General features: G+C 32.4%; 1 protein-coding gene across 1 annotated transcript in view; it reads left to right on the top strand.

Annotated features, from left to right (window-relative positions):
* The window catches only part of LOC140439468 (ATP-binding cassette sub-family G member 1-like), a 302118-nt gene extending 296722 nt beyond the window's left edge, over positions 1 to 5396 (top strand). The window contains exon 9 of the mRNA XM_072529394.1: positions 2625 to 5396. Within this exon, the coding sequence (XP_072385495.1) occupies positions 2625 to 3038 (414 nt within the window). The 3' untranslated portion in view covers positions 3039 to 5396. The remainder of the gene's footprint in view (positions 1 to 2624) is intronic.
* The last annotated feature ends 7464 nt before the right edge of the window (positions 5397 to 12860 follow it).

The following is a 12860-nucleotide window of genomic DNA, read 5'->3' as shown; positions in this document are numbered from 1 at the left end:
AGTCTTAGACAATGCTTGGTATCACACCAAAGAGGAGGAAAAGTTTCCCACAAGCAGCTGGAAAAAAGAAGACTTAAGAAAGTGGCTGTCGGAGAAAAATATAGAACACGAACATCTAGTTTTAAAAGCTGAATTATTAAATAAGTGCAAAGAACACATTACTGAGAAAAAATTTGTCGTTGACCAAATGGCACTAAAATATGGTCATGATGTCCTAAGACTACCACCATATCACTGCCAGTACAATCCAATTGAATTGGTGTGGGGCATCACTAAAAACTACTATGATAAACATGCATGTATGACCACCGACGAAGCCAACGTTTTACAACTCTGGCAAGATGCACTAAACCAAGTCAATGAGGAACAATGGCGGAAACGTATTGAGCATACTGAAAAACAAAATTTTAGAGTCATATGAAATAGAACAAGTTATTGATGAAGTAAGACCTTTAATTATTCGTAATGATGAAGATTCGTATGAATCGGATGGCGAGTCAGATAGTGATACCTGTCCATAGATTAAGACGTAGATAGAAAAATTAACACAAAAGGGTACCAACCAACAAAAAAAACAAAAAAAAAAAAAAAATAAAAACAAAAACCGCATGCAGGAGAGAGCCGAAGGCACGCCGCACGACGCTCTTGAATGCAAGCACAAAAAAAAATAGATTAGCAAGTAAGGTAGATTAAGGACATGACTGGACGAAAGACTGGGTATTAGACGACGGATGAAAGGATTCGATGCTTGCTCGCTCTCGACTGCACTTGGTGCAGAAAAGGGAAAGCAAGTATCGGCACACACAACCATCATTAGATCGCCGAAAAATTGCTTTGACCGGTAGTGATAAAGCCAAATGGGCTAACCTACCACTTAAATGTAAATACACGGAAATCTCCCATTGCCTGACGGGGGATACCGCGAAATAGTCGAGACCTGGCTCCAAAGACCAGGGGGCGGAGAAAAGCCGGGGCTGGTTGTACCGCAGGAGGACAACCTACCTCGGTGGGTTTGGGAAGGTGTATGTGGGAAGTAGGAATAAGCCTTTGTTTTATATAGATATGTATTTTTATCCATATATTTAAATTTTAATATATAAAAATAAAAATATAATACAAAATTTTGAACACCCAGTATTAACATTCGCAAATTTTTTTATGCTTATATAAATATAGAGTTAAGTACACGCTGAAAAAGAATTTTTGTTTTTTCAGCATAAATATTAACCACAATATTAGTTTTTGAAGTTGCATGTGTAATATGAAAAATTTTTCAAAAACTTTAAATATCTCAAAAACGGCTATTTTTGCGAGAATGGCATCTCAATAAAAATCGATCCAGAATTTTACGCAGACTCTAAAAAAAATAACAAAAAGCACAGTTTCTATTTAAAATAAAAAACTTAATGGCGACTTCCGGTACAACCGGAAGTGCTCGAAGAATGCAAATATTTAAAAAATGTAGAATGCTTTGCACAACCCATTATTCCAAGTTGGACGACCAGTGACCAGATGACCAGTGACGACCAGAACTTTGAAAACTTTTAACCAACCTGTTGCGTGAATGACCCTGTATATTTCATACCCAATGTTTATCAATTTACATTATGATATTCAATTATAATACAAAGTTATTTTATTAAAAAAATCCCTAATGTCGTATTATCAAATTAAGAAAACCGTGCATTTTTAATTTGAGAACCGCTGACTACCTGAGGCAAATCTGAACAGACACTTTTATTACTTATGCGACAGGCTAAAACGATCCTACTATAGACGACCCTTTTTTATGTCATTAAATCTCATTTGACAATAGGAATTAAATTTAATCCTTGAATCAGTCATAAATTTGTTAATTTAAACGGATTTTTCGGAAAGGGTGTTTCCAAAAAAAAAAAAAATGTATTTAACAAGGCATCTTTTTTTTTTCAAGGATTGTTTTCTTCATCTAAGGTATCAATAAAATAAGAAAATAATTTTTATGGCAATCAATTCGTTCTAAAATTCGAATTTCACCTCAAACCTGCAAAGGTCTACATTGAAAATATGAGTCACTTGGTGCAAGTTTAGTACTATGGTATAGACATGTGTTTTGAAAAATTTCCATCAATTTTATCCCTATTTTCGAAGAATAGGATATTTAAGAGGCTCAGGATAAAGAAAGTTTAAGAAATGTATACAAATTCAATTTTGCCAATGTGGTACGTTGCAGTCCAATAGTAAAGAGTCACTTTTTATTATTTCCAGATCGAACTATAGTAGAAGTCTTGAGGCATATTAGTAATCAATTCTAGATTTTTCTAACGCGTTTTTTTTTTGGGTTAAACAAATCAAATATTATTTAAAATTTACGTAAAGTGGACAAAAAAATACGGGAAAAAAAATGATAGCACTTGCTTCACTTAGTGACATCTGGCACTTTTAGATAAACACTCAGAAAATGTTTATACTTGCTTAAAATCTTGAATGCTTTTCTAAATAGATTGAGTGAATACATCATGAAATTTTCATAATATATAGAGTGGATAACAAATGCTGCTCATATTATAGTTCTAATAAGTTTTCTTAACAAATATCTACTATCCACTATTAATGAATTGTAAAATATCCTTTTTTGTTTTTAGAATGCTGTATTTATGGGTCCAGTGTCTTCTGTTCCTTTCATGCTACTAGCTGTCTACGGATTCGGATCTGGTTATGACACTATTCCATCTATAATAAAATTCTTCATGCACTTTAGCTACCTCAGGTATTCGCTGGAAGGGCTGATTCACGCTATGTTAAAAGATAGAGAAAAGCTAAGCTGCCCGGAAACTGAAGAATACTGTATATACACAGACCTCAACTTCTTCGTAAAGGACATGGGCATGGAAAACACTATTTATTGGGTTGACGTTTTGGTGCTAATATTTATTTTAATCCTCTTCAGGGGTGGCAGTTATTATCTATTACGACAAAGATTAACTCCTAACAAAACATTTAGGGCTTTACAATATATTGGAAGATTGGTTAAATCACAGTTTGGAATAGCGCGATGATAAGAGAATGTTAGTTTATGTCTTTAGTTAATCTTATTATATTTTAAGTGATATTATTACGTAGGATATTAGGAACTTGGGTAATTGTCTATTAATTTAAGTGATATTTTTAAAGGAGTCATTGTTATAACTTTGTAAAATATTGTAGTCAGAATGTTTTTTTACATAGATTAGTTTTAAGTAGGAAATAACTACAAAATTATATACTTACCCTTAAATTAAAAAATATTTGTCGGTTTTATCTGTGACAATGATAACATTGACGCTTAATTTACATAATAGTAGTAGTATTTCGTTGTGTAAAGTCCTAGTGTTAAAGAAATTATTTATTTTTAACTTATCACTTTTTAAGTCTTGCCCAGTAAGCAAATTTTCTAATTTATTATTCGAAGTAAGCAAAACATTTAAAATATGAACAAACGAAAAATTTAATCAAGTAAAAATTATTAATATAATTAGAAACCAATTTTACAACTAGCACTGCCCCCACCCGGATAGAAAAAATAGGTTAATCATAATACAATTAAGAGTTAATATAATACTCCAATGTAGGGAGTCAGGGGCGATAGAATTTCTACGATTAAATTAAAAATTTTCTTAATTTTATTTTAAAATCTTCAGTTCTCATAACATACTATATTTTAATACATCACATACCATTAATAGACAATATAAAATGTTTGACCTCTTATCCTGTCCCCAACGATTAAACTTTAGGATCTAAATAACGGCTGTTATAAGTTTTTACTTGATATTAACCTTTACACTAAGTTTGATTAAAATTGGTTGTATAGTTTCACAGATTTGATTTTTTTTATAGACATACAAATATACGGACGCCGAACAGTCAGTCTTTTATAATAATAACTAATGATTTTGCCCATTACCATGCGACGGGGGATCCAATCAATTGCCATCTACAGTCATTTCACTCAATTTTTTCTGGCTTCCTTCTGTTTAAGGCTAGGAGGACAACAAAATGATATTTTGTTTGTCTGTTGTACAACTTTCGTAACAAATAAGTCACTTTTCGACAATCGCTGAACCTTTGCGTAAAGTCGTCTTATAAAATCGATCTACGTCCAAAAATTAGCGTAATTCTAGTTTGGCAATTAATTTTTTGGAATAGCTCAAGATTTGTATTATATTTTTTACCGATCACCAAATTCACAGTCACACTAATGTTTTAATATCTCTTTTAATTATACAATTTGTGGTGGCAGGAATAAACTAAATTATGTAAGACAAATCTAATATTGAATAAAAAAATAATACATTTATATTAATGATTCTTCTGAGGTTTCTCCATAACACTCAAATATTATATTATAAGGTTAGCTCAAACATCTTCAACTTCAGAAAGTTCAATAATGTCTTTATTTAACATTTCATCTTCAAAATTGTCTTTATTGTGAACTCTCGCTAAGAATGTTGCTGTAGATTGGAACGGCTGAATCTTTTAACTTTACAGCCATTTCTATTCTATAAAATAGTACTTAAACCTTCTCTTCCATACATAAAAGGTCTGTTACATATCTGGTTTTAATATGAATTCATTATAGAAATTTTCTTCATCGATTGCTTAGTGTACCCCTTAAAAATGGCTTCACTGTATAATTAGAATTTCCAAATAACAACCTATGTCAATTATCACCATTTAAACTTCTTATAAAGAATACAGAATTATGTATACCCACATGTTTTTCATTTAGGAATCCTATACTGCTATTATTTAACCAATAGCACCAATATCTCTTGGAAAACGTTAATTTGTCCATTTTTTTAATTATTAAGATTATGAAAACATTGAATGCCTAAACTAAGTGAAGCAAAAGGGGTAGAATATCTAATTTATAATTGTTTTAACAACTATTTACAATATACCTATTCTCAGAATTTAGATTACTGACGGTTTACATAATCTAAACCTCTTCTTCTTCTTCTCGTGCCACTCCTAGCGGAGATTGGAAATCATCATGGTCACTGCGACTTTGTTAGCAGCGCGCCTAAAAAGTTCAATCGAACTACACCCGAACCATTCACGTAGATTACGAAGCCACGATATTTTTCTTCTAAACCTCTTAAAAAGTCTTTATTATTACAAAAATTAAAATAGTCGATTCTGCCTCAAATATTAAACTTTCGCAATAAGTTAATAAACATTAAACATTATACTCTTTGATTTCATTAAATCTTCTAATACCCGATCCATATCTCTGACCCTCAATAAACAATAATATTAACGTTATATTTTTGATTTCGTGATAACCACAATATAATAACACACTACAATAAACACAACTTATTTTCTAGATAACTTCTTATTCCTTACTTTATTTGGCAAATAAATATTTGATATTTTATCTGTCAGATAAGTTTATTTATGTCAGTTGGTAGGTAGTTTAGATTTCTTTTCTAGGGGGCGCTAGGTGTTTAAATCTAAACTAACATACAGCTTTAAATGATTTTGTTTATTAAATCTTAAAATTACCACAACCAATATTTTTGGAAATTTTGCAAAAAAAATTATTCGTATTATATATATTAATATGTTATTTATATTATTAGTATAATTAATTAATAATCAATCAAGAACCAAATATGATTGAAATATCAGGTGTTGGTAGTTCAGATGGCGTTCTTTCCTAGATGACGTAGTTACCCTACCGGACAAACAGTGTGACTTCTCGTCCTAGCCTTTTATATAGATAGAATAATATATTTATATGTAGCATCGGCAGCACCCGTTATCCAATCTATAAGAAAACTGGACAAATTTTCAAATAATTAAAAAAAAATTATACTGTGTAACACAATGTAATGCAGTAATATATAAATATTTAATTTTAATGTGATCATTATTACATGTATTGCATTTCACTAAATGTGATATTTTTTATGATTTTATCTTTATGACTACTTTATTTACAAGGTTCTTATTACCAATAATTATTTAGTTTTTATTATGAAACCATCTTAAAAACCATTCTAAAATAATTATGCCATACATATACAATCAGTAATGTAAAAAACCAACTTAAATAAATAACTTTACCAAAGTAGTTTTGAAGAGTATTTAAAATATTTGAGTATTAGGTTTTTCATTTGGTATTTTCCTTTTGAATAATATTTCGTAGCTTTACAATAAGAAACAAGACATGTTACTGTATTGTTGAATTACAATATTTTACAATGTATATGACTATGAGATGCCCCAGGTAATGTGATAAACTAGATAAAAATGCAAACTACCTATATTTTATTCAACATAATTTAAATACCAAAGCCTATTTTATGTATTAATTCTGATATGAAATAAAGTACATACATTGTTCGAGAGTGTTTTTTATTTTAACATAATTATCATCATCATTATCACTATCATCATCACCTTCATCATTACTATCATCGTCATTATTATTTGTCATTATCAGTATCATTATCATTATTTGTCATCATCATCATCATTATCATCATCATATAGTATATATAACAAAGATCAGTTTTACGCTTTTTTGACAAGCCCCTCCGTCTACCTCATCGAGCCTTCTTAGCCGCAAATGTACTGATGATGTCGTCAAATTTGATAAGGCGTGTTTGTTTGTATTCAATTGATATAAATACCACGTGGTCAGGATACCATAATCGCATTAATCTATCTTTAATCCTGACCTCCCGGAGGGAGTGTAGTAGTTATCGAGATGTCGCGTATTGTCCTGCTCCAGAGACCTCTGTCTCTGGTCATTTCTTCTAACTTATGGCATTACAGCAGCTTATAAAAGAAATATAGACACAGAAATCTTACCCCAATAATTGGATTATTAGAATTCTTTGCACCATACACAAAAAAGGAGATATCTTCAAATATTTTCCACATTACTATGTCACCGAATTGCATAATATGCAGAACGGATAGTAGAAAAATACCAGGCTGGTTTTTTTTAGAGGTGGTAAATCAACAATTGATCAGATTGCAATCCTGAGACAAATTTTAGAAAAAGACTGAAATACGGCATAGGTACTCACTCATCACATATTTATAGACTACAAAACAGCCTACGACTCTGTGAATAGAAGGGAAATGTTCAAAGCAATGAAAGAACTAGGAATACCAAATTAGTTGGTAAATTTAACAAAACTAACTCTTAAAAAGAGTGAATGGAGAACACGAATTTAGGGGGAACTGTCTGAACCTTTTAAAACAAATAACGGGCTGCGCCAGGGAGACCCTCTCCCCTATGTACTGTTTAATCTGGCTCTAAAAAAAGTAATACGTATAGTCACAACCATTGGTTTAGTATATAATAAATCAGTGCAAATCCCTTGCCTATGCTGATGATATTAATATTGTTCGGAGAACGGAAAACGCTGTACGAGAGGCGTATGTAGCATTAAAAGAATCAGTTACAAAAATGGGTTTAATAATAAACACCAACACAAGAAAGTATATGAAAATAAGCACGCAACCACAAATCCTACAGCCACTTGTTATAGAAAAAGACGTCACTGAAGCAGTGACCGAGTTTGTATACCCGGGAGCGCTCTTTAACACTGAAAATAATACTCATCATCAGTTGGCTCTACAGCCCTTCGTGAGCCTTGGTCTGCTTTAAAACATTCTTCCATCCTTCCCCATCGAGTGTCTGTCTTCTCCAGCCCCTCACTTCAATCTCCCTCAGATCTTCCTGTACATCGTCCAGATATCTGAGTTTAGGTCGCCCCCTTCTTCTTCTTCCAACCGGCCTGTTTAGCATAGTTATTTTAGTGGGATCACTCTCATCAATCCGCATAACGTGGCCCACCCACCTTAGGCGGTTAATTTTGATGGTCTTCACAATATCTGCATCACCAAAAAGTCTATAGAGTTCAAAGTTATATCGCCTTTTTCACAGACCCTGTTCGTTTACTCCGCCATATAGGGTCCTCAATACTACCGTAGAGATAAACCGCAGAATTTGCACGGCCAACAGATGCTATTTTGAGTTCAATCTACTTCTTAAATCCACAATTATATCGAGAAATACAAAAATAAAACTGTCTTCTTCTTAGGGCGCTTGTCCGTTCCGAACGTTGGCGATCATTCTGGCTATGATGACTTTGTTGGTTGCTATATGGAATAGCTGTGTTGAGGTCTTTCTATACCATGCTCTCAGGTTAGCAAGCCAGGATATTCTTCTTCGGCCTGGGGCTCTTTTTCCTTCAATTTCACCTTGCAAAGTAGTAGCTCGTATCTGCCTTGATTTCTCATTATATGTCCCAAATACTGCAGCTTCAGCCCTTCACGATGTTGACCAAATCCGCGGTTGTATTCAACATCCACAGTACTTCTTCATTGGTGACTGTCCATGGTATTTTCAGGATCCTTCTGTATAACCATAGCTCAAAAGCCTGAAGTTTTGATAGAGTTTATCCCTTCAATGTCTACGTTTCTACTCCGTACAGAAGCACTGAGTACACGTAACATTTAAGGAGCCTTATTTTTGTTTCTAGGGTGAGGTCATAGCTCTTGAACACAGAGCTCATAGTCAAGAATGCACTTTTGCCTTTCCAATGCGACATTTAATCTCTTGGGTATTGTCCCACGACTCATTGAATATAGTTCTTAAGTAGTTGTTCTGTGAGACACGTTCACTTCTCATTTGGGTCCCATACAGATTTGCTCCAGTTATGTTTCATTTATTTAAGTTATGATCATAAGCTTGGTTTTGCTGGTGTTTATATCCAGTCTATATGTTCTACTTGTTTTCGTTATTTTATTCATTAAGTTTTGCAGCCCTTCTATGGCATTGGAAAACACTATTGTATCATCTTCATACCGCAGGTTATTGAGCTTGACTCCATTTATTGAGATGCCTTAATAAATACTTTTAGAGCTTCTTCAAAAATGTGCTCCGAGTACAGATTGAATATCAGTGGTGAAATTATGCATTCCTGTCTCACTTCCCTAAAGATTTTGACCTAATCGGTATATTTTCGAATTCGAATACAGGTTAGCTATTATTTTTAAGTGTCTTCCGTCAATAAAACTGTAAAAAATAATAATGCCCCCAATCCCAACATATGGGTCAGAGACCGGGACTCTAACAAAAAGTAATGAAAACATGTTAAAATGTTTTGAAAGGAAAAAAGTACTAAGGCGAATCTATGGAGCAGTGAGTGAAAGGAATGTGCAGAAGGCGATATAACTTCTAACTTTATAGAATATACTAGGAACCAGATATCGTAAAGATAGGACGTCTGATGTGGATAGGGCATGTAATGCGGATAGAACAAATTGACCAAGGTAGAAAAATGCTCCTTGATAGACCCATTGATAGACCCATTGGTCACAGACGAGGAAGACCTAGAACATGATTCCTTGATAAAATCGATGAAGACATGAGAAATATGGGAATACGTACTTGGTGGAGGAAGGCGATGGATATGGATGACTGGAGAGAAATTTTTGAGGAGGCTAGGACCCACGCAAGGTTTTAATATCCAGAATGATGATGATAATGATATAAATATATAAATTTATACACAGATTATAGACTTATACATAGATTAGAGCATCTCTACTGCCCCAGTGTACTTTTCATGTAGTTTTTGATGATTTTTGAGTTTGCTGAAATTTCATTTCCAGTGTAGTAGTAATGTTTATCTAGTTTATTTTTGTAAATAAGTCTTAAAGTGGATTCCTTTTAATTTCCGTCAACTTTTATTTTTTGAACTTTTATTTGGGTTTATTTAATTCGAACTTCATTCAAACATTACAAACTTGCTGTTCATGTTGTCCAAAACCTTAAATCCCTCACTAGCATACGTAATCATCAGGCAAACAGCCTGTAACATGGCTACTTGGTGTACATTTCTTAGCACTTGTCAGAGCTTCGTCGCCATACAGCTCATCAGGCTTTTTTTCTGAGAACTCAGATGGTAGATCATTTATTCTTGCTAAGAATTTACACTCAGTGATGCCTCAGATGGAACAGACTATGAAAGACCTTAAAGGTTCCGATCAGCTAAATCTACTACCAGATCTTTTCTTTACAAAAACTCATTGGCATGACTGATCTTTCTCTTGCTCTTGCTTAATATCTTTGTTTTGTAGAGATTAATTTTTAATCCTATTTGATTCGATTTGTGTTTTAAATCGTGTATCATGGATATCTGTGCTTATTAGTACTATGTCGTCTGCGGAACGCAAATGGTTATGATATACTCCATCTATTTTTAATCACTTTTCGGCCCAATTTAGTTTTTTGAAGACATTTTCTAATGCTAAAGTAAATAACTTGGGTGAGATGGTGTCGCCTTGTCTTGCACCTTTGCCAAGGTCTATTTTCATAGTTTCCAGATCATCATCTATTTTTATGTGAAAAGTAGCATCATCGTATATATTCTTAAGGAGGGCAGCATATCTTGAATTTACTCTGGCGTCGTCCAATGCTGTTAAAAAAGCCCATTTCTCGATACTCTCGAATGCTTTGTGATAATCGACAAATGCCAGATGTAGTGGTATGTTGTATTCTATTGTTTTTTCAATAACTGTCTGGATTGTTTGCAAGTGATCGATAGTGCTAAAACCCTTACAAAAGCCTGCTTGCTCCACTAGTTGGTATGCATCTAGCTTAGCTGTCAATCTATTTGTTATTATTCGGGTTAGTAGTTTGTAAAGATGTGACAATAAGCTTATTGGCCCGTAGTTTTCTATATTTGCGGCATCCCCTTTTTTCGTATGACAACCAGAGGTCATCATGGCCTATGGTTGTCTTTTTAAAGACGAATCACATACTATGATTTTTCTGACGTATATTCTCAAGTTGAAGTTGATTTCATGTAATCGAATGAACTATCCTACAGTAAAGTCGTCCCAGGAACGCAACTCAGCAATATTGGCAATATTATTTTAAAGTCATCTACTTTAAAATGTATAATATATGTCTGAATTGTCAATATAAATGAGTCAGATAAAATTAAATTATTAGAAGAATTTTTCATCAAGTAACAAAACACAAAATTTGTTTAATTTAGTAATGTTTGTATTAGAAGTGAAACGTACATAACAAAATGAAAATTGAAACGTCAATAAATTTATTTTAAACTTCAATTGTAGCTTATTCTCCTTAAAATAGTAGTTATTTTTCAGAAAAAGTATAAACTGATGCGAACTAAATATGCGTAACTCCATTGAGAATGTGCAGAGTAGTTGCCAAGTATAGGTTACAATACAGTACTTAAACCTTCTATTTATGTACTTAGAATGTACTATTGTACTTGCAAAACTATACTTAATATCGTTCTGAATCTATTTTCAGGTGGCATCTACAATTACTATTTTCGTTGGGATTAAGCCACAATATTACAATTAAGCTAGTTTGGTAGAAGCTATAGGTTTAGAAGCAAAATTAACAGGCTTTTATTACAAACATATTCGTGAGAACATAATATTGCCACAGAATAAATAATAACCAAAATGCTCACTCTCAGATGCCGCCTTTGAAGTTTGATGAACATAGACTCGAATTGAGAAATTTGTGACAAGCTACGAGAGAACTGTAATTTAAATTTGTAGAGATTAATAATTTAGTACATTTGAAATAATTTAATCTATTCTTCAACTAAAAGTACAAATAAAATAGTGCATATTATGATTATGTCTATAGTTGCCGTAAATAAATTAAACTGGGTTAATTTTTCTATGCACACCAGATAAAATTTCATTGAACAGCACTGGTTCCGTTTAAAATATGGCTGATTCCACATACCACTAATAACTAATAATAAGAGGTAGGTGATCTGTGGCTGATTCCGTCTATTATTCTGTGATATTGCCATCAGTGATTCAAAAATTTCCCAAATAACAACTTTATCTTCCAACATGACATTTGCCCAGTTTCTATTTTGCTGCATTTTGTAAAATACATTTATTTTATTTCGATTTTTTAATTTTAATCAACCTATTCTGCGTCCGCCACTTGTAATTAACGTCACTTTGCACTACATAGGCAACCAACCTCACGAGAAATATGGTTTAGTGGGATTTTGTATTTATTTAATTTGTATGACCCCTTTATATCATTAGTATACAAACACAATCATAACTAATATGCATCAGTTAATTTTATTGCCATATTTTCACACAAGTTGATGACGCCATTGCTTAATTGCAGAATCTTACATTATCTTTAGGTATTTAAGCAATTAATAAGATTTTCTTAGCTAATAATATAACTTTTTTCACAATTAAATTTAAAAAATATACCTTATTAACATAAATATCATTCCCTTTAATTTTAATTAATACCCATAATACCCATATTGGGCTATTTTTTAAGCGGTTACCAAAAATCCACTTTCTACTGTCTTGATGATCTTTTTCAATTTTAATAAATTTTACTTCCTTCCTGATCTAGTCAGTTGTACAAAATGTATGTTCCCTTAACGTGATATCCTATAACATAGACCATGTGTCATTATAATTTTATAATATGTTTTTCTTGTACTTAATCTAAAAGTTTTTACATCTTCAACTACTCTCGAGATTTTCCACGTGTTTAGTAATTTAACAGTCAAATTTTTACATTTTTACCTATATAAATATTTTTATCGTTTTAACGTGGAAATAGTTCTAGGTTTCACTGTTGATGGCCCGACTGGACCTAAAATGTTTTGATGATACTTGTAAACCCTTTGGATAAATTTTAAATTTTTTAATAATAAAATATACCATTATACATCAAAAGTCTTTACTTCTTTGTAAAGTTTTTTTAAACTATGTTATACAGCCAACCACGGGAACTTTTCATTTTATTTTGTAATAAAAAATAGATTTATCTA

Source organism: Diabrotica undecimpunctata, chromosome 4 (genome assembly GCF_040954645.1).
Source record: "Diabrotica undecimpunctata isolate CICGRU chromosome 4, icDiaUnde3, whole genome shotgun sequence".
NCBI classification, from domain to species: domain Eukaryota; kingdom Metazoa; phylum Arthropoda; class Insecta; order Coleoptera; family Chrysomelidae; genus Diabrotica; species Diabrotica undecimpunctata.
Note: the sequence above shows the minus strand (reverse complement) of the source record. Positions and strands in the feature narration are given on the sequence as shown.